The following is a 23,876-nucleotide window of genomic DNA, read 5'->3' on the forward strand; positions in this document are numbered from 1 at the left end:
CCTGGTTCTCAGGCCTGGCTGAGGTCCCAGCTGACAACCTGAATGCCACCTTGGAGACAGATCCTCCAGCCCTAAGGAGGGCTGCCTGAGTGATGCTGCATAGAGAACAGTTACTAAGTTTTGTAACGATCTGTGACACAGCAACAGACAACTGAAATGGTCCTCTGGTAAACCAGGCAGTAATCATGACAGCTGTCACCACCGGCACGTGTACACCAGAACTTGCAGAGTAAGTGTCTCACAAATGGAGACAATAAAGAAGCATGTTTCAAAGAGAGGCTGTGTCTCCATTTTTTATGGTACAAAGGACAGTACTGTAAGGAAAATATTGAGAGGTGATTTAGAAAGCTCAGACTCTGAATCGGGAGAAATCGGGAGAAATTTATTTTATATGTCTTCCTTTATAAGGATGCACAAAGTAGAACATATATCTAAGTTTAAAAGAATATCCAGGGACGCCTGGGTGGCTCAGTTGTTGGGCGTCTGCCTTAGGCTCAGGTCATGATCCCAGGGTGCTGGGTTCGAGCCCCGCATCGGGCTCCCTGCTCAGCAGGAAGCCTGCTTCACCCTCTCCCACTCCCCCTGCTTGTGTTCCCTCTCTTACTCTGTTTCTCTCTGTTGAATAAATAAAATCTTTAAAAAAAAAAAAAAAAGAATATCCAATGAACATTAAAGAAATGCTGAGTCATAAGAAGTGTGTATGGGTTTCTAGGACAGTGTTTTCCTTTCTCAGTGGTTCAAGTTCATCTTACAATTGATGACATCTTAGATTTAATGAAATCAAAGTATTTATTGTTCTTGATTTAAAACCTCTCTAATTACATCACCAAATACAAGTTTTCTAAGAATTTCACAAATTTTTCATTTTTCTTTGAAAATTGAAAAAAAAAAAAAAACAAAACCCAAACCCAGAACACCAGCAGGTAAAGGCTTTAAGTTCAATTTAATTTTTACTTCCATAATTATGTCCACAGCAAAAAAATATCTTGGGGATTTTTTAAAAGGTTAATTTTCTGAATTTAATATTCCAGATTAATGACTTTCCAGGAACCCATGAAGTCACAGGACTCTTACATATTTCAAATGTTTTAGGTAGCTGATTCCCGATCTGAGGAGTGAGGGAGGGTAGGCTTAACGAAAGTGAGTGCCTCTGAGCTATGTGAAAGATCTGGGGAGCATTAAAGAAGCCTACTGAATGAAGAGGTTTACAAAACAAAGATGTGATGGTGTTGGCTTTATCACTACTGTTAAATTAACAGAATCAAAACTTCCATAGATTTCAAAAACAAATTTATTCATAAAATATATGAAAAGATTTGACAAAAAATAAGGCTAGAAAACCTCCATAATCTTATACATCTCAACATCACTTACCAGTCAATAACCAAAAGTCTAATTCGACTCCTATTTTTTTAAGTAAAAAGAGATCATTGTAAATATTCACTTGGTAAGTAATATTTCATTTTAGGAGTTATACAGCTGAAAACAGTTACCCAAATCCAGTCTGACCATGCCATTTTGGGATTTTAGAAAGTAATATTCTTTACTGAAACTTACTGACACTGAAATCTCTCGAAGTATATTTATGAAGTTAATTCACAGTACTTTTAGAACTATTTTAAACCAAGTGTTACGGTAAAATATGTAACTCCGGGGATGAAGAACAAATTTAAAATACAGACAAGTATCAACTTCTTCTTAGAAATGGAGGGAAGGCGGACAGTGGTGTCCCACTGCAGCAAACCAGTTCTGAGTCCGGTCACTGGAAGACAGCACTCCGTGTTTCACACCCACAGAAAGGCTAGTCTGGACGTTGGCATCTGGGGCCTGTTTTCATCAGTCAAATCCAGCTCTGTTCAGTGAGGGTCAGAGGATCCCAGCGCATGTCCTAAATACTAGGAGTGTTCCTCTGGAAGGTTTCAAGTCCTAAGTCTTCAGATCAAATTTTATGGAGTTTTGTGATAATCAATACTCTTACCATTTGATCAAAGGAACTACAGATGCAGAGACCCCTTTTATCTGGACTCCAGTCCAAACTGGAAATGGGCTGAGTAGACAAGGTGACATTCTGCAGAAGGCTGACGGAGCCTGCAACTCCCATCTCTACTCCCTCAGAATCTTTCTTTGACCGCTGAATAGGGTATTCACTGTGAACAAGGCCAGAGTAGTAAGGAGATAAATCTTAGCATTCTCCACACTGTGTTTACATGCATATAGTCCAGTAGCTCTATTTTTACTTCTATGTTGATTACTACAACTGATAACTACTTAAAGAATCTTTCTAATGTTGTTTTATACCACTAAAGAGAATATATGGGTGTGTGTGTGTGTGTGTGTGTGTGTGTGTTTCAAATACATACACACACAAATCAGCATGTTGGGGTCCATTCATTCAAAAAACAGTTTCTGAATTAACTAGATGAGATGCTCTAGGAACTTTCGTGTGCTCAGTAATATAATTTAACTGCACTACTACTAAGGGAGACTGGCAAATGGAAATAAAGCTAAGTATCATTTTACTTAAACCAAATCTCTTTTGCTGGTATAATACTCCAACAGCAAATCTCCAAACCGGTTTGAAGATTATACTAGGTATCTGTTCTGGTAAGGATTAAAGTTCATACTGAGATAAGCTTCCAATTTCTAATTACACACAAGTGCCCAATCATCAAAAATTCTAGCTGTAAATGTGTTTGCACACCACATGGAATACAACTCCATATGTGGATTACAAAGAAAACGGGAACTAGTTCTTCAAGGAAGCAGCCTAAGGAGTTTGGTTCCCAGGCAGAATAGTGACGTGCTGCTGCATGGCTTAACTAAGGACACAGGCAGAGCCTAATGGGGAGTGCAGGCTGGGCTGGAAGAAATCAGGGAAGGACGATGGGCAAGATATTAGGAAAACAGTAGTTACCAAATGGTCTGTCTACCCGGCATGCTCCCAGAATTCTTAAAACTTTTCCTCTGCTTTTTACTCACAAAAACTATACAGTGTTGATCTAATGTATTCACTCTGGTTTTTTGGGGGTTTTTTTTGGTCAGCTAGATCCCTAAGTACCTTAACACTTTTCAAATGTAGCCCTGTTTTTCAGCTTCCCTGCTAGCTTCTAAAAGGAGCTAATAAATAGACATGTATTTTGCAAATGTGAAAGTCCCAGCTATACTGAAGATGGTGTTTTTCTTCTTCTTCTTCTTCTTCTTCTTCTTCTTCTTCTTCTTCTTCTTCTTCTTCTTCTTCTTTTTAAGATTTTATTTATTTATTTGTCAGAGAGACAGGCACAGCGAGAGAGGGGACACAAGCAGGGGAAGTGAGAGAGGGAGAAACAGGCTTCCCGCGTAGCAAGCAGCCCGATGTGGGGCTCGATCCCAGGATGCTGGGACCATGACCTGAGCTGAAGGAAGATGCCTAACGACTGAGCCACCCAGGCGCCCCTGGTGGTTTTCTTCTTATATCATTAATCAAACTTTATTTTTGAAGTATCTTTCATTTGTGGGCTTGTGATGTTAGGGTTTTTTTTTTCCCTTGAGTGATGGAAAAAGAAATACCATTCACTCCCATCTTTTATCGAGCCTTTTAAATGAGCAGCTGACCTCGTACATGCCACCTTAGGGACTTGGGATTCAGGGCACATCTATAGCTGTAACTCAGGCAGCCCACAGCACACAGAAAGCAAGCTCAATGACCAGCCTTTTCCTGAAGACCCACTGGGGCCTCGGCGCTCTTCTGGTTCTTTCATTACAATGGTATCCGAACTTGGGCAAGTGAATTATCGGGATCTAAAATTAGGAATTCCAACCCTTGGGGTGCCTGGGTGGCTCAGTGAGTTAAAGCCTCTGCCTTGGGCTCAGGTCATGATCCCAGGGTCCTGGGATCGAGCCCCACATTGGGCTCTCTGCTTAGCGGGGAGCCTGCTTCCTCCTCTCTCTCTCTCTCTCTCTCTCTCTCTGCCTGCCTCTCTGCCTACTTGTGATCTCTGTCTGTCAAATAAATAAATAAAATCTTAAAAAAAAGAATTCCAAACCTTTTCTTATTCTCTAGAGGTAGTGTTGTAATGACCAGATGGTAATATTTCCAAAGAGCCTTCAGTCACATTTTTCATATCAAAACCAAAAAAGACAAAAACAACAATTTCAATAAAAAAAACCCATGATTTTAAACCTATGAAAAGAATGTAAGGTACCCTGATATATGTAAGACACAACTACAATGACAAGTATATGCAGTGTGTCAAAAGAAGGTTAATATTTACTAAGTGTAAAGTAAGTACATTAATGTTTTAAAAAGCTGACAAAAATAACACTTATGTAATACCATTTAATTTAAAATCATTTCAAAATGAACTAAGTCAAAGGAGGAAGAAAGACAACAAAGTTCAATCCAATCCTACTTTCCTCCCACCAGTAACTTAAAAAGCAGCAATGTGCACAGGCAGAGACTTACTACTTCCAGAGGTGAAGGCTGCCGGCACCTCCAGCTGTCAGAAAGAGCTCTCTGTTCTGTGGCAGGTGTCGGACCTGCCACACAGTTGATTTATGAGCCTATGAGGATGAGAGGCACATAACTAGTTTTTACGTTTATATGATAAACAAAGACTGCCCTAGAAGAGAAACTCTGTAAAAAAAATTTTTTTACTACTATAATTTCAACTGTTATAAAAGTAAAGTATTTCTGGCACATCTCTTTATAAGGGCTACAGAGATTTATAGGAGTCCATCACAAATTAAGAAAAGCATCATTTTTCTTTATTGCTTTATGAAACAAAGTTCTACTGGATTAAAAAATGTTAGATTAAAAGTCCATATAAGTTTATAGTACCATATAAATTATGCAAATAGATTTTTACACATTTAAGTATCTCTAGCTCACTCTGAGAGAGAAGAAAACTCGAAATGCAAACACATATACTTCCTCCTAAGGGAAAAAAAAGGATACTGAATTAAAAAAAAAAAAGTAGACTTAATTTTTTACAGCAGTTTCAGGTTTCCAGCAAACTGAATGGGAACTACAAGAAGTTCCCATACACCAAATGAACTTTAACTTAAAGCTCCCAGAGCCTTATCTTTAATTTATACCATTTGACCTGTCTAGTCTTCAAAATAGGGATCACAAGACTTATAAATGGTGTTTAAAGCCATAAGCCAGGGTCTTTATCAGTCACGTCAAATTAAAAGACAAAAATGGCAACTGGAAGGTAATAGTTTGTTAGCACCTCGACAACAGCTAATAAATCAGTGTTAATGGTGTAATATTCACTATATGGAATTTGAGAGAGAAAGAGAGAGAAATGGAGGGAGGCAGGGAAGGAGATAGAAGTGGAAAGGAGGGAGGAGAGTCAGATGGCGGGAGACAGGAAAGATTCTGTTTGCAGAGACAGTGAGACCAACTAGATCTAAGTCATTCTTAGATACTTCACATTTCAGTGAGTGATTAGTCTTGGCATTTGACTTAATAGTCTTGTAAAAGGATTACCATTAGCAGATTAAAATCCCATATCTCAAAATATACCCTTTAAGTGTGTAAGACGACTCCTCAACTGAGTGGGTTCAAGCTGTTAAAACCTATTTCAATTTAAAACTTCTCTTTTGATTCTGAAAGCTGATAAAAAACAAAACAAAACAAAACTATAAAGCAAGAGGGGACATGACCTCTTAAAATATATTGGATGAGAGGTGCCTGGATGGCTCCGTTGGTTAAGCATCTGCCTTTGGCTCGGGTTATGATCCCAGTGTCCTAGAATCGAGCCCCGCGTTGGGCTCTCTGCTCAGCAGGGAGCCTGTTTCTCCCTTTCCCTCTGCCTGCTGCTTTGCCTACTTCTGCTCTGTCAAATAAATAAATAAAATCTTAAAATATATACTGGATGAGAAAAGTGTTATAATTGTATAAGGGATAATTTAACAAAGTGTTTTATATTGTTTGTAGATACATAAGTATATTCTGAAATAACAAAGGCAAACAATATTGCAATTTATAGCTGCCTTGTTAAGAATTAGTTCACCAGGCAGTGACAGCAATTTATATGCAGTACTAATAATAAGTAACAGTAATAACAAGACAAAATAGGAAGGTTTGAGAAGTACTACTGAATCCACAATGGAGGGGGAGAGAGCAAGAGAGTAAATTTTTATTTCCTGAGCAACTTATATATTTTAATCTTAAAGAAACTACAAATCTGTAACTGATCTTTACTTTCACATTCAACGAAGGTAGAGTCACATTCCCAACCCGTCTCTGCCAACAACAGGGTGTTTCAGCTTGAGTCTGAAGCAGTCCTTACTGCAGGCTTCATCATAGTTTTTTTCTTTCTTTAACCAGTATTTTCCCTGTGCTCTGCTTTCTTCATCTATTTTTGAGGTTGTAATACCATATGTTTCCTTCTAAGCTACCTCAAATACTTCTGGAATAAGGTAAAGTATGTATATATGTGTAAGTGACTGAAGAATTTTTCTGAACCTACTATGCACCCATGATTGATGCTTTAAATAGTTTCACTTAATATAGCAAACCAGAATATAAAATGTGAAGAAATGACGTAAGGTATATATGTTGATATGTTCTGAAAATTTGTAGATACTAACACAAATATTATATATTTATTAGAAAACACCAGGCTAGATTTTGTTGATCTAATTCTTCGCATCAGCTAGTTGTCTTGGGATTGTTCCTAAAGTACAAAATAAGATTCTTAGCCAACTGAGGCCTTTATTAAAATCCAGAAATCTAAAACTGATAAACTTTGAGAAAGTACTCTCTGCACAGAAAAACTTGTCAAGTTCCCACAAGAATATATTAAAAATAGCTCCTTTCATATAAAGACCTGGAAGGAACCTTGGTGACTAATTCTATTTATTAGTCTAAAACAAGCTATGAACATTCCTGTTCATAGAAAGACATTTCGCTCATATTTACCTTCTCTGAAACAGAAGCAAAACCTTTCGTTGGATGCTGTGTTCTCATATCAAAAACATGAAACTTTCCTTCCAGTGATGTAGCTACTAACTTATTCATACTTATGTCTTTTCTGTCAAACTCCAAGCTACATACCTGAAATAGAAAATATTTATTATTGATAGCCTAATAATTATTATTCAGGAGGCTCTTTTAAACTAAGTAAAACAACTTTAAAAGTATCAGCTCATGTGAAAGCATTTAAATAATCACTTTATCTTTTGAGGATCAATACATCAAATACTTTTTTTTAAAAGGTTTTATTTATTTATTTATTTGTCAGAGAGAGAAAGAGAGAGAGCGAGCGCACACAAGTAGGCAGAGGCGGAGAGAGAAGCAGGCTCCCTGCCGAGCAAGGAGCCTGACACAGGACTCGATCCCAGGACCCTGAGATCATAACCTGAGCTGAAGGCAGCGGCTTAACTGACTGAGCCACCCAGGCATCCCTCAAACACTTTTAACTGAAAAAATTTCTTCTTGGTTCATAGGATCAACAAACCATTTTGAGTTCCCCTGTCTAGAAGATTAATTTGGAAAGCTATATAATCTTTTATTGTTGTTACATAGTTATTTTATATAATGCAACCAAAGCTAATTTTAGAAAACAGGAAGGAACCACATTCTTTACTAACGGTATACGGTATACGACTCGGGACCCAAAAATCTCCAAGTACTTGGGGAGGCTGTTACTATTCAGGCTTTCTAATATTAGCAGGAAAAAGGGCCTCTTACTAGCTCATTTTAATATCACACTGCATAGCTACAGGGGTCCACAGATAGGCCACAGGGACTGGTGACTCACCAGGGATTGTCATACCACATCTGAGTATGTGTTCACTTTCTGAAAAGAGGCTCCATGATTTTCATTAAGTTTTCAAAGGGCTCCACAGCCCCCAAAGTTAAAAACCACTGGCAGAGGGGCTGTACAAGATGAGTCATTAGAGGCGCTCTCCTTATGAAATAGTTCAGAGGTGGACACGAACATGTTCAAGCTATAAAGCAACCAAATATACCTTACCCCATTTTTTATGTTTGTCTCCCACCGCAATGACATATTTCTGAGATCAAACAGTTTGATATCCCCATTGTCATAGCCAGCACAAACAACACGTTCCTCTTGATTATAAGCATTGCCTAGAAATCAAGATACATTGCAGATTTGTACAAATGCTCATTTGAAGGCTGCTAAAATAATGTTATAAAATGACACATATAGCTTATACCAAATCTCTCTCTCTCTCTCACACACACACACACACACACACACACACACACAAAATCACACTAGGCAGAATCCCGTTTTGCTAATCCTGACAGGACATCAAGATTATTAAGTTGGTTATCTAACATTTTTTTTTTTAAAAAACTCATTTGCTGAGATTCTCTACTGAAGGGGTAAGTGAAAGTGTTCACTGGAGTCTAAGTTCAAAGCAAATGTTCTTTCTCTACCATATTTGCAGACTAAGAAGTCTCGAGATTCCTTCTATATTCATCCACACGTCTTGTGACCTTTTATCATTCCTACCCTGTACTATAATTAGTGTGGATATCATGCCCTCTTTACTAAACTACAAGGTTCTTGAGGCAAGACTAGGAATCTCTCTCACCTTTGCATGTCCACAGTATTCTGGACATACCTGACATTCATAGAAGAGTAAAAATAATGGATTATTTTTCAAACTTAATGTCCCAAATTTAAAACTGCACTTATATCCCTTAGATCAAAGATGAAAGGCATTAATGGACCCACAGGTAATTACTTTTTAATTATTATATCAAATTTTAGATGATGATTCTAAATACAAATCCTGAAATTTCTCACCAAACTGTACATGTGCTAAGTTTATATATTATTGTTCATAATGTACAAACACAGTAATTCCCATACAAGAACTTATTTTTTCTTTAATTGGAAACCTAAAACTTTCCTCTGATTACAAAATACTGCAATTTTAAAATAACATATGAAAGTTAAACAGTTCACATATACTGTTAAATCAAATCTTTAATATCTGTTATCAACACAGGATTATACTAAGAAAAAGAAGAAAGAACATACAGGTTTCAAACTAAGTATGACCCATATTCTTTAGTAGCAAAAATTATTTTAATTATGGCTCTCAGTAAGAGATACTAGGGCACACATCAATTAGTCCTACAAAGTCAATATTCATTTTATGTATAGTAACAAAGAACATATTTATCAAATTATATCAAATAATTCTGTAATGGTATAACTATGTTCTAGAAAATAAATATCTTCTGTGTAGCATATAATGTAAGATGTTAGGTCACATTTGAGCATCTGAAACTCTGCTTGGCTCCATTAATGGCATTTGGCTCTAAAGTAGGTCAACATTATCTAGTTAAACAGAAGTATATAATAGTAGCAAATATTTTTGAGCACTTAATAATTTAAGCACAATTCTAAGCACTTTACATGTATTAATTCATTGAATCCTCATAATACTATTAGGTAAATTCTATTATTTGTTCCACTTTATAAATGAAGAAACTAAGGAACAGAGAAGCTCGGTAAATTGCCCACTTCACTCAGCCAAGAAATAACAAAGCGAGGATTCAAACCGAGGCCCCGAAGGCTGACGTTAACCACCACCTCTATTTGCCTCAATAAACTATCAGAAGTATCCACAAAACATAGTGTGATGAGACTATTGGGAATTTCTGGAAGCACTGTGCTTTTTACCATCTGATACCTCAAATGCAAGGTTCTTCAATAATTTACCGAATGCCACAGTCCAACAGTCTCTCTTATTTTCTCCTTGTACAGGTTCCATATTAGCAACAGGATCATCTTTTTGTCTTGGGTCCCACACCTTCACAGTTCCTGTTGTGCATATAAGTGAGTTGGCAAAATTCAATAGTGATTGATGACATTTCTTTTCTGCATTCTCTTCCTATGACTTCCTGTGTATACGGCCATATTACAGATAGTATAACACTTAAAAATATTCATATATTTCTGACTTCTACTTGGGCAAGCTGTATTTAAAGTTTTTTTTTTTTTTGAAGACTTCATTTATTTATTTGTCAGACAGAGATCACAAGTAGGTGGAGAGGCAGGTGGGGGTGGGGGGAAGCAGGCTCCCTGCTGATAAGAGGGCCCAATGCAGGGCTCTATCCCAGGACCCTGAGACCATGTTCTGAGCTGAAGGCAGGAGCTTAACCCACTGAGCCACCCAGGCACCTGGGCAAGTTGTATTTAATATCAGAGATACAACCCATATGTTACCATCAGACTTGATTTCCAAGTTAATAGATACACAGAAAAGCCAACGACTGTTCTAAAGTTACCAACAAGGTATACCTGACAAGGGAAACACAAATGTTACTGACTCAAATCATGTCTTTGAGTCTAAACCTAATGTACTATTTATTTAGAAGAATATCAGTGTTATTTTAATTCTTTTCCATACTATCATATAATCATGGGCATTTTTCTTATACAGATGAACAAACTCTAATTTTTACATTTATGATTTCTTATATGGGGTTTTAGAATACTATCTCACATACAATTAAGTTTAATTTCCCTGTGGCAGTAGAGATGAGGGAAATATTAAATAAAATTAACACATATTTCTTCTCATTGCTTCTCCTTTTAATGCAAACTGCAGGACTACTAACTAAACTCACCACTGCCTATGAGAAATACAAATGCATTTAATAAAATGGCTAAAAGGCAAGTACTTAAGAGAGAACAGGACAAGGGTGAAAAGTCCTTAAAAGAGATAATAAACTCAGGAAAAGGGGAGATATCCCACTAGATTTATCTCCAAGGATAAAATAAAGTCGGTCATTAAAAAGGCTACTTTAAAGAGAATAAAATGCTCACAAATGTGGCAAGAGATTATTTTATTACGCTAGAGGGTTCATACAAATTGATAAGATGCATATGAAATTTGCAATAGTTAAATAAGCAAAGAACATAAACAAAATTCACAAAGCAAAACTAACTGAAAAACAGATGTAGAAAGAAGTTAACACAAATTGGAATGGACTACTATTTTTATCTATAAAATTTAGGGGAAAAAAGGAAAATCAATGCTGGTAGAATAGACTGGAAATCCACCTCATCTATCATAGCTCAGAATGGACATGGGTACTTTGGAAAGTCTGACAATAAATTTTAAAAATCATAAAGTATGCTTATTCTAAAAAGTTATATACATGATGATACTCATTCCCTCATTATTTTATAGTCACTCTCACAAAACAATAAACAAAAACTTAAAGCAAACTGAATGCTTAACAAAGACATAGTTAAGGGCACCTGTGACACATCCATAGGATAGAATATTACAGTCATCAGAATGGTAATGATGGAAACAGCAACATTCGCATATGACAAAACACAAAATAAAAAAAGATAAAAATCATATCCACACTGACAACTATATAAAATGGTATATAAGACTGGAAAGGAAAACAAATCTAAGGGTTATGCTACTGTGGTAGATTGAATGGTATTTTTCCTCCCCTATTTCATATTTCTTCTATTATTAAAAGGAATAAATGATTTCTGAAACACAGACACTCTTGAATAACTATTAGAAAAATATATCTCACTTCTTTTAAAACAATTTCCTCATGGTCTTGAGCAGCCATTAAAAACTAGCCAAACCCACTAAGGTACCAAATTTTTTATGTACCCATCATGAAGCAACAAATTCTGACTCCTCTTACAGTCATTCAGAACATCTTTGAACACCAACAGACCTGGCCCCTGTTAGTCACCAAAGGTAGAAAAGGAGAGTTTGTGCCCTTGGATCTTTCACAATGCTCAGTGGAAGAACTTCGATGTTCAGCCAGCTGTCAACATGATAATTTTCACAAGTACTAATTCTACTTTTTAAAAAAAGAAAATGAGGGGTGTCTGGGCGGCTTAGTTAAGCATCCGACTCTTGATTTCAGCTCAGGTTATGATCTCAGAGTCATGAGACTGAGCCCTGGGTTGGGCTCTGCACTGGGCATGGAGCCTGCTTAAGATTCTCCCTCTCTTTCCCTCTGCCCCCCCCACCCCCAAAAATGTGAAAATCTGCCACCCACCTTATATTGTCAGCTGTCTCAAAAACCTGTAAAGAAATTTTAAATCTTTCAAAGTTCATAGGAAACTATGATTGTTAGGATCTGAACTAGCTCAAAGCTAAAATAGTAAGTGCTCTGCCTCTATCTCAAAACACCCAAAAGTCTGAGGCAATTGAGGGATATGCAATTAAACTTGCCTGTTAAAAAAAGTATAGTTAGATTTAGGGAGTCATGGCTACCAAAGAGGATTTCCATAAGAGAAGATGTACTGTTGCACAAAGATTTATCTAAAGAAAAAAAAATTTTGAAATACATAGAATACTTTAACTTACCATCTCGGCTGCCAGTCACAATTTCTGGTGCGCCTTCCCCGATTCCCAGTCCACCTACACCATCTATGGTGTTTATAATTTCCTTATGGCCCTTTACAGAATATACTGGGATCTCTGGAGCTTCCAAATTCCTAGACAACAGAACACAGCTTCTTACTTACTCCATGTGTCCCAAACATTTAGTGCACTACTGAAATTTAAGAAAACATACTGTACTTAGATTTTTGTTTAAAAATAAGGGCTTTACTGTGAAGCTAATTTATACATTTACTTCCAATATTCTCTCTCCAGCTGAGCTTCTTTCGAGCCCTCAACGAGAACTGTCATAATTCAACTTGGAACTCTACGTCCTGAGCCCACTTAGTGATTCTCGGAGATAATCTATCTAGGACCTTTGCACATGACTTACCAGACAAGCTTGATAATAAATGCAGATTTGTGGGCTCCTCCGCATATGTAATGGATGAGGAGCCCCAAATCTGCTAACCCTTTGGGTCACTGAAATCTAATAATCACTACTTTAAACAGAGTAAATTCAAAGTAATTCAGAATGCTTTTTCCAAATAGGTCTTGGAAGTCTGATCTTGAGATCTTTTGGAAGGATAAAATATGAGTAGTGTTTACTTTGTATACATTTCTCCCTTTATAATGTATTATTTTCTCACTAAATTCCATACTATTTTCCTCTCTTTACATATTTTTCAGTGTATCATCATGCTGGTCAAAACAAAGGCAAGTGTGTCTAAATGTAAGTTAGTTAAGAGAAAGGAACACACTAAAGTACCCACCACGAGTGCCTGAATCCACCCAAGATGGCAGGGTGATGAATGGCTCAAGTAGGTTATGTTACTATACCCCTTCACCTGCCTCCCTTTTTTCTACTAGAGCTTCTAAACCACATTTCTCTAAAACAAGTCAGTTTCTGATAACCTACACTTAAAAAAAATTATGTAGCTATCCATGAAATATAATCCTACCTTATTACTAAGGCCAAGATTTATTGGTAAAATCTCCCTAATTAAAATTTCAGGTAGTTCAACTTAGTTAAGAGACACTGTTTATCTTTGTAGCATCATTGTGAAAGAATCAAGACTAAACAGGGCTGAGATTCTACTTAAAAGAACTGTTTTACTGTTTTTACAGACTTTAAAACACTGCTTTTTATAACATGGAATTATAAGACTTAACAATGAAAATAAGTCAGTAATACCTGTAACTATACTAGGGCACTGTATTAGGAAGACAGTCAACAGTTTATATTTTTTGCATATTCTTATACTGAAATATGTTTTTTTTTTTTTATTCATTTGACAGAGAGAGACCGCAAGTAGGCAGAGCAACAGACAGAGAGAGAGAGGGAAGCAGGCTCCCCACTGAGCAGAGAGCCCGATGCGGGGCTCGATCCCAGGACCCCAGAATCATGACCTGAGCCGAAGGCAGAGGCTCAACCCACTGAGCCACCCAGGTGCCCCTGAAATATGTTATTTTTAAAAACAATCAGACTTGTCTCTCCCCATTTCTTTGAAAGAATATGACACAGCACATAAGAACCAGTGTATTCTAACAAATGCAAACTTAAGTATTCAGCAGTTAAAGCAAAGGGAAGTTAAAATATAGCTTCATTCTGTTTTATATTGTGATTCTAAGATAAATCTGTTAGAGTAATTCAATTACAAAGCAACGGATTCTAAGTGAGAATCAAGAAAGGTCACCTTCAAAAACACAAGGCAGAGAAGATCATTTCTTTCTAGAACATTACTATACATACTTTAAACAGTTAAAATAAGAGATATTCTTGGAAGTAATTAAGGAGAAATATCAATTCCTGCAATTTAACTTAAATATGAGGAAATAACTCTAGGTAGAACATGAAAATTACAAACATTTGGCATAATTACAGTTTTGTTCATTTATAACAGGTTTATATTGATTTGTTCAACAGATGTTTTCCTAAAAAGTTGTGCTTAGATGTTAGCTAAAGTATTTAAAAATTTTTTAAAAATTGAGGATTCTACATTAAAAAATTAAACAAAAAAAATTCAGTAGATTATTCTGTAATGCCAATTGTCCTGTTGATATGTTAACAATATCAAACTTCTCTGTGTTACACATGTGTGGGGAAGAACCCTTTATGTACACTTATAAAGTATTAAATGCTAGCACCAAACAGCTGGTGTGGAAATAAATACTGGTAACATTATGCAAAATATCTAAAGAAAAACAGTATTTTTAAAGGGGTTTTGAATATAAAATCTAAAAATGTGTATTAAAAGACAATTCTTGCATTTTTATAAATAGTTAAAATTGAACAAGAAACATTTTAAAATTAGAATTCTCTCTTTCAGAGGAAGAGCAACAGACTATCAAAGGAATAGCCTACCTCATGTCTTAATATTGATTAAATAATCTTACCATATATGAAGGTTTCCAGCAAAATCTCCAGTAGCTAAATATCTCTGCTGTAAAGATGTTGCACCAAATGTTCCACATTTAATGGGTTTGGCCTTTTCAATCTTGACAGAAGGGAGGAAGAGAGGATACATTATTTATGTAAGCAGCTATTTATAATTCATGATATTTATGGCTCTATTATGGGACTTTAATAAGACACATAATATAAAAAGCAATTAAAACATTTTCTGATCAAAATTATCATGCATTTCCTCTAGTCACTTTCCTATAGTTTAAAAGTATGTAACTGTCAAAGAGAATGAGTTTTAATTTTGCCTTTCCTCTCATCTCACTAATGAGACATTCAAATGCTGACAAGTATACCATCTCCATTGGTTTGCAAATATGAAAATTTCAGCATTTAATGTGCCATTCTTCTTTAAGATCCTCAGCAGAAATGAGAACATAATGAAGATATTATTCTTTCCAGATGGCTACTGGAACAAAAATGTTTATGTGTCTCTTATAGTTTTCCCTTCAGGACCCTATAAACTGAGAATGTTTATGTCCTTATTCTCTCTGGGACCTTATCAATGCATAGAGATTTGTATACATGTGAGTACCAAAGGCACTGCTATTGGTATGGATTAGACAGTATTTTGATGTTTCTTTAAAAAGCAACTGCTCCCCGTATTGCATATAATCACAGTAGTAAAACAACTACACACTGATGTACTATTTAATTAATGTGGCTTATGGAAATCATGTATAGACCATATCACCAAAAGGGTCCTCGGAAATGATATCATATCCCGCCACAAGCAAAGAGCTTGAAGCATACAGCTTTATACATTTGCCCAACTCAGGCATTCAGCATTTTTAATGAGTTCCTACTAAATGCGAATCAATGGACTAGGCAGAATAGGATACAAACATGAAGGAGACTGGCCATGCCCTCAAGAAGTTTAAAATCAAAGCATCAGTACCTCTCTGACTCCTCCCACATACACCTATGCATTATGCTACTCTCATCTACGCCCACACCTCTCTGGGGCCTCTGCTAATCTACTTCCTGATGCTTTCCATTTGTCTGCTGCCCGCCCCCCCCCCCCCCGACCCCGCTCACCCCGACCCCACCTGCCCAGGCCACTGAAGTCCCACCTGGAGTGTGCTGCTGCCTTAAACCCTGGGAACTCTGGGCAATGCGGAACCAGATGAGGCAGCTACCTGATGCCTGCTGACACCATACTCTAGCCCTATATCCTTCCATTTACTGCTGGCCTCAACAGGGCAAAACTATTCCTCCTATTTAATCTCTTCTAAACTCTAAGTTTTGTGTGTACAAAAGTAATACGTGTTCCCTATACAAATTCAAACAAAACAAAACAAAAAAAAACATCAAGAAGTGAGTTTCCTTTTGATGCTCCCCGGTAGTACTCCCCATCCTTCTAGACCTTTTTCTACACATTTACAAGCATACATAGGTTTGCTTTAATATAAGAAGGCCCATAATATATTTTCATTTCACTTTCTTTTGTTTTGACATAACAGTATTCTGGATATACTTTTTTCTCTCCACAGAGAGCTCCAGTTTCTAGATTTCTTCTTGTAACCTTTCAGTTCCGAGCCAATCTGCATCCCTCCTACTAGGTTTAGCCTATTTCATATAATTTAAATAATTTCCCTGGCACTTCCAGTGTTTGGCTGAGCACTTCCATACAGAGTATACATAGCAATTTTCAAAGAAAAAGAAAATAAAATTCACTTAACACAAACTGTAAACTTTTCTTTCCTGACTCAAAAGATATGATTATATGGTGCAGGGCTTTGGAAACTCCCAGCCTGTTGAGCTTTCTCACTGTTTGGGAGAAATTAGCAAGTCACAATGTAGCCAGGTCTACAAGAAAGCATTCACAGCCTCCTTGGAATTGCCCAGTAATCAAAAGCAGTCATCGATAATAACACAGTTGTAAAAGACCACACTGATGAGAAGCACAAAATCACAGAATCATATTTTTCTTTGTAATACATATGTGGTCTGATAGTTTAGTTATTCAGAAAACTGATATTCATTTCACAGTTACTTTTCCAATTTTATAAAAGTTATCTTATAATGCAGCAACACCAAGAATCAAAATTTTGTCAGTTTAACAAAGTAGTTTCCAGGGCGCCTGGGTGGCTCAGTGGGTTAAGCCTCTACCTTCAGCTCAGGTCATGATCTCATGAGCCCCGCGCATTGGGCTCTCTGCTCAGCAGGGAGTCTGCTTCCCCCCCCCCCACACACACCTGCCTCTCTGCCTACTTGTGATCTCTGTCAAAAAGAAAACAACAAAAAGCCAAAGTAGTTTGCAACAACAGATCACTTATATGCTCCCCACCCTCCACCTCCCCTAAATAAAAGTAACTAAAATTATGTATCAATGGTGATATAGTCCTTAGTTACTATTGTGGCACAATTTCTAGGGTTAAAGTAATTCAGAGTTCCAGCTTATGCCAACTGATGAAATAGACACCAACTCCTTCCTCCATTTGTCTCACGCTGGGCCTGGGTGCGCCAAGCAAGAAATCACCAGTCATAGTTCCTACAGCTGGAGGTACAGGATGAAGATGGGCCCCTCAGGTAAGCAGCGGGATAGACAGGAACATGGTTCCAGGGACTCAAGGGATTAGCAGCTGTGGGGAGGTTGCATCATGTATTAACTCTCCAGGAAAATTCTTCTCAGAGACCTGGGAAGAGTGGTCTCGCATGTTCTCCTCTTCTACCACCTAAAGCACGCTGCTTCCCACAATTCCACTATCCCTTAGGGTCTCTGATGGGGTATGTCTTCTTCCTAAGCCACAGGAGAGTTTCACCTTCAAAGCTAACCTCTACTTTTCAGTTCCTATTGTACACACATAGTTCTTTGAAGACTGGTAATAAAAAATTGGGAAGCAAAAACTTTCCTATGTTATTATTTTTTTAAGATTTTATTTATTTATTTGACAAAGAGAGAGACAGCGAGAGAGGGAACACAAGCAGGGGGAGTAGGAGAGAAGCAGACTTCCCGCCAAGCAGGGAGCCTGATGCGTGGCTTGATTCCCTGGGGATCACGACCTGAGCCCAAGGCAGGCAGACACTTAACTGACTGAGCCACCCAGGTGCCCCCTCCCTATGTGATTTCTTTATCTAACTTTCACCTTTTAACCACTTGGAGCAGAGAATCTCAAACCATGCTCCTGGAACACATCAATCTTCTGGTACCAACATAAATTTACACACACACACACACACACACAAACTTAAAACAGCTAATGGATATGTTTTTCTCAAACTTATGTTTTCTTGGATATTTTTTAGCTTGCCTATTAGAAAATATTGGAAAATGTACACCAGTAAGAAAACCGGGAAATGAAGATTTAAAAATTTATGTATGGTTATTTCATGTGATATAAAGACCACAGTGTGATAAAATAGCCAGTAAAACCCCTTCTTTGTAAGGAATTAGAACTTATTATTCCAATGTTTTATGGAGTTCCAAAAACAGCACCACAATGTTCAGACGTTTTGGCTCCTGAACACATCTGAGAATCCCAACCTTAAAAGGAAAGAAACCAAACAAAGAACCACTCTATTACAATAGATCCTACACTAGATATTTCCATGTGTCATTGTACAAATTCTGAAAGTCAGTCTTTATTGAAATATAATGGAATGAAATAAAATGCACCTACATTCAGAGTGTCACCAAGGTCTGTGGTAGACAAAAGGTACAAAGCTCTTTGAAATCTTGCCTTGATTCTCTGGCCTTATTTCCTGCTTCTCTCCTCTCTATTACACTCCAGCCACATCTACAGCTTTGTTTTTTGCTCTTCAGACACAACAAAGTCAATTCTACCTCAGGACATTTGCATTTACTATTACCACTGCCTGAATTGCTCTTCCCTCATATCATCATGTCTTCCTTCTCCTAATTCAGATTTCAGTTTAAGTGTCACCTCCTTTAAGAGACTTTCCCTGCTCCTCCATTCTGAAGTGGAACCCCTAAATCACTATCACTCACCCTGTTTAACCTTCTTTATTGCATTTACCAATAAAATTATTTATTCAATTCTCTATCCCCATCCTTTCTAGAATGAGTGCCATGAGAATTGGACCTTGTGCCATCTGTTAAACACTTTGTAGGTGGTCAACATTCATTGACTCAAAGCATAAAGGAATAACTATCAATCTCTCATTCCTAGTGCTGGGGAGAGAGAAACCATTACTGAAGTCCATATTCTCATTTCTCCCACATTTTCACATGACACACCATGTAGTTTCTGGTGTCATTTATATGCAATGATGAAAACAGCATCCATATATTGAATACATATATCAGATATGTTCTAGATGGCGAGGCCATACCTTTTCTTCCTAACACAACTGCAAGCGAAGTATTTGGAACACTCCTTTCCAGATGAGGAAACAGGTTCAGAGGACGGGGCTTGCTCAAGTTTCCTAGAGCCAGGAAGACTCCAAGCTCTTTATACTAAACTAGGCTGCCCCCAGATCTACATGTAAATCAATTAAATGAAGTTTAGTATGTAGCCCCCATTCTATAAACCCAAGAGTCATTAGAAGTACCAAAGAAATGTTCCAACCTTGAAATGGATTGGTGAGGGAAATGGTATAGTCACGAACTGAATCTACTTTCAGATTTGTGTCCTTCAGTTTTTACCTTGATTCGTATCTTCACAAAATATAAATATATGGTATTTATGCTTCCCTCATGTCTTTTCTCCGTATATCAAAGAAAAATAAAGAGATTTATAGGTAGTGGTAGTCTGCTGTGCCAAAAGTCAAATTCAACTCAAAATATAAGAACATTAAAAAAACCTCAAATGTATAAACATCTTATCATCTGCAGGACACTGAGGATTGCAGTTGGCTGAGAAGGGCTGAGCTCTGCTGGCAAATGGTCTTACAGAAACAGGGGTGTTTTCTCTTTCTAAGATATTCATGGAAATCATAATAGCTTTCTTAAGAAGGGGTGCTGGAGTGAAGCCAACTTTCTATAGTTAAAAAAAGGCTCCCTCCCTGCCTGTTAAATACTTTATCTTTGAAAAGAAAGATTTTAAAAATCCAGTGGTTACTTAAATTTCTCTTGCTGGGGGGGGAAAAAAAAACCTGGCTAAAAAGATTTTATAAAATGTGTTACACAAAGAAAATTTGGTATATATTAACAACTTTAGCTGTATGACACACCATAGATGATCATTTTGGACCTAGCTGTTGGTTCTCTTTGCTACAATAAGTGAACAGGATTAAGGAAGCCCATGATGGATAATTCCCATGAGAGCTATTTTTGTTCTGTCTGTGGGTGGGTCTAGTACAGCCTGTCAGTATTTCCTCCTCCATATCCCAGCACTACTTTAATTAACATTAAAAGGGTTAGTCAACCAAGTGGTAACAAGCACTGAACTCAGTGGCCCAGCAACTAAAAAAAGAGAAATTTATTACCTTATTATTTTTACAGTATAAACATCCACAACTGTGATTCCATTTTTCAGGGCCATCCCTCGTCCTTTATGCCAATTAGAGAAAAGCTGCCATTTATAGGATGAGGAAGTCTCACATTTGTCAAGTTTGATGAGAAAGAAACCGATTTCAGCTTTCCCTGGAACCCTGCAACCCTGTGTGTGGTGGAGCAAAGTGCTCAGCTGTACATGAAGGCCCTCACTCCCTGTCTGTCCTTAGTAACAAGAGAAGGCAGCCGTCTATGAAGACCTATTTGCTTCCTTCACACATTTTTACCTTGGATGCATGAGCTGTGGAACACATGACTTGAGGTGGTTCCACAATGAAGAACTAAGTATTTCAATAATTCATCTAGCCCAATGGTAGTCAACACTGGTAGTTGTTAGATTCACCTCGTTAAGTTTTAAAAATACTGATATCTAGGCCTCACTCTAGGGTAGTTGCCAGGGTCCCACTGCAGGGTGCCCGAGTGGCTCAGTCATTAAACATCTGCCTTCGGGTCAGGTCATGATCCCAGGGTCCTGGGATTGAGCCCCACATGGGGCTCCCTGCTTTGCGGGAAGCCTGCTTCTCCCTCTCCCACTCCCCCTGCTTGTGTTCCGTCTCTCACTGTGTCTGTCAAATAAATAAATAAAACCTTAAAAAAAAAAAAAAGTCCCACTGCATCAGAATTCCTTAAGGTGGGACCAAGGCATGAGTATTTTAAAACACACACACACACACACACAACAGCGACAACAGAACATACTCAGCTGATCCTGATGCACAGTGAGGGTTGAGAATCACTGAGCCTGTATTAAACTGATACCCTTTTCCACTGCACCATCACAGCCAAATGTAATCTAAGTTCTTAAAAGTGTTTTTTGCATTAGTTTTATCCTCTCTTTAGACAGGAGGCTCTTTAGAAGAAACTCATCTTTCAAGTACCTTTTGTCCTTCTTTAACATAGTATTTTGAAATAGTAGGTTGCCAATAGATAGAGACAAAGGGCACTATTTCACTTTGTGGAACAAGTGTATTCCCGAAATGTACTCAAATTATATTTTATTTTTAAAAAGTCACAAGTCTGTAAATGCTCTCTGGTGAAATTTGATGGTATTTGGTATTTGTTCCTGATATTTACCTGTCAGTTTCTGTCTGCTATTCCAATGTTTCCCATTTGTTCAAACCCTGATGCCAGTTGATTAATGATCAATAAGCCAATATTTAAATTTCCCAAGTTATATCCTTATACAGATATACATTCACTCATTTTTTTAACAAGCAATTTATTGAATGGCTGAACCTTACAAACCACACTAACAAAAGACACTATCCTTACTCTCCAGGAGCTTACAATCTAATTAGAAATAAATGGGACACAATTACATACTCCTGGAGCAGATAATAATCACCAGAAGAATGCAGTGTAGAGAAGTTTGTGTGGAGATCAGAAAGGGATTTCCTAACTCAAATAATCTGAACTGGACCCTAAAATAGCAGCAGATGCAAAGGGGCTAACTGGTGTGCAACCGAAGGCAAGGTAGAAAGAATAAGCCATGTTTAGGAATTCTTGAGTTCCTGGCTAGAAAAGACAAACTGAACAAGAAAACTGGCACTCATAGAAATTTAAAGTGAGATGGGACCTTATATACCTTCACATCCAAGCTTGCCAAACTGTACTCATCCTTTACCTACCAGCTTAATGCCTATCTGGTCCAAGCCGACTCTCTCCATAGTGGTTTTTTTTTTTTTTTAAGATTTTATTTAATTTGACAGACAGAGATCACAGGTAGGCAGAGAGGCAGGCAGAGAGAGAGGAAGGGAAGCAGGCTCATGGCTGAGCAGAGAGCCCGATGTGGGACTCGATCCCAGGACCCTGGGATCATGACGCGAGCCGAAGCCAGAGGCTTTAACCCACTGAGCCACCCAGGCGCCCTCTCTCCATAGTTTTAAGCCCTGGAGTTTTCAGCCTTCTCTGTAGTCTGCTAGAACACTAAATACTTATTACTGATCACCTGAAATCGATGCATTTTAAAAACAAGTGTGAGAATGTTAACATCATTATTCTCTAATTCTTTCACTAATGATCTTCACTAAACTTGTGAACCTGATCTTGCCACACCCAGCTAAAAGTCCTTCAGTGATGTACCATTTAAAAAGGAGTAGATCTTTTAAATGACCTACAGACCTTGCAAAGTCTGCTCCCTTCCCGGAGCTTCCACTGATGCTGTTTTCTTTGGAAACCACCTCCTCTACCACCTCCTAATTTAGCCTAGTTAGCTTCTACTCATCCCAAATCTGTTTCACTCTCACAGAACCGTGTTACTTTATGTTAGAGAATACATCTCGGTTTGTATTTATGCATCATCGGTTTGATTATCTAACTGATTCTCTCTCCCACTAGAAAATAAACTCCATGAGACCGGAGACAGTCTCATTCACATGCCTGGGATTACTAGGCAATGCAACTGGTAACTTGTTGAAAGAATAAATGGTTAAGGGGCGCCTGGGGTGGCTCGGTCGGTTAAGCGTCTGCCTTTGGCTCAGGTCGTAATTCCAGGGTCCAGAAATCAGGTTCCACATCCGGCTCCCCGCTCCGCTGAGAACCTGCTTCTCCCTATACCTCTCTCTCTTCTGTTTCTCATGAATAAATAAAGATAAATATTTAACAAATAATGATAAATGGTTGGGTTGTCTCCTCCAATTACAGTGCAGGCATCCCGGTGCCTGCCTTGTCTCTGCTTGTATGAAAGAATATTTTTCTACTTACTATTTATATTATTATTTAAATCAACTCTCCACAAACAACTGCCCACAGCCTAGCACCTCGAATTTTGATACGAAGTCTTAATGTCACTTCCCAGAGACCTCGTGGTGGAATGGGAAGAGTGGCTCTAGGAAGGGGCCAGCAGGGAGGTGAACTGGCCAGGCGAGAATTCAGAACTCGAACCAAAGCCTTTTACGTCGGAAGTATTCCTCAATCTGCGATCACCTTCGCTGGTTCCGCGCAGCTCGAGCTGTGCTTTTGGCGTACGCTGGACGGAGGCTGGGGCAAAAAGAAATGCAAACTTCCCCCACCCCCGGATCCGCACTCGCCCCCTCACCAAAGGCAGATCCTGGAACTAGGCAGTCTCGCCCGGCACCCACCTCCCGAAGCAGCTTTAGGTCCCCGTGCTGGATCTCGTACAGTTGGATGACGCCGGTGCCCCGGGCGAAGTTGCCCATGGTCACAAATTTGGCGCTGCAGGGCACCCATTTACAGTCAAATACCGTGTAGTTGAGGCCCTTTTGGATATGGGCGATGATCTGAGGTTTCTCGAAGGCCGACATGGTCCAGCCGGTTTCCCCTCCAACCACCAGCACCTCCAGAGCCTCACAACACACTAACCGGGAAACCAAACTCCAAACATAGACGACGGTTCCCCACCCTCCCCCCGACTTGCCGTAGTCGCCCTGTTCTCCCGGGCGAGCTGGGTTTAGTTGTCTCAGATAATGCCTGATGCGCTACTGAAGTCAACCCAATAGTTCTTCACTGACAGCACAAACTTACTCATCGTCTTTACCTACTGCCATTCCCACGTACACATATTGGAGATGGCAGTTGCTTCGGCTGTGAGTGGCGGAGCCAGAGGGGCACAATAGAAATCAGGCATATTTTAGGATGTCCCCTCCCTCCTAC

General features: G+C 38.3%; 1 protein-coding gene across 2 annotated transcripts; it reads right to left on the reverse strand.

The window, feature by feature from the left end:
• Positions 1–1,273: 1,273 nt before the first annotated feature.
• On the reverse strand, positions 1,274–23,652 carry DNAAF10 (dynein axonemal assembly factor 10). 2 transcript variants are annotated; one of them, XM_080814420.1, is made up of 8 exons: positions 23,345–23,652; positions 14,740–14,840; positions 12,328–12,458; positions 9,693–9,794; positions 7,965–8,080; positions 6,908–7,042; positions 4,442–4,539; positions 1,274–2,147 (listed from the first exon to the last, which is right to left on the reverse strand). In XM_080814420.1, exons 1-8 carry the CDS (start codon positions 23,525–23,527, stop codon positions 1,940–1,942), a joined length of 1,074 nt encoding a protein of 357 aa, XP_080670546.1. In that variant the 5' UTR covers positions 23,528–23,652; the 3' UTR covers positions 1,274–1,939. The 2 variants fall into 2 exon arrangements, with proteins under 2 accessions (XP_080670546.1, XP_080670547.1); XM_080814421.1 differs by lacking the exon at positions 6,908–7,042 and having other exon boundaries at positions 23,345–23,627.
• Positions 23,653–23,876: the final 224 nt, after the last annotated feature.

The sequence above is a fragment of the Martes martes genome, assembly GCF_963455335.1.
Source record: "Martes martes genome assembly, chromosome: 9".
Classification (NCBI taxonomy): Eukaryota; Metazoa; Chordata; class Mammalia; order Carnivora; family Mustelidae; genus Martes; species Martes martes.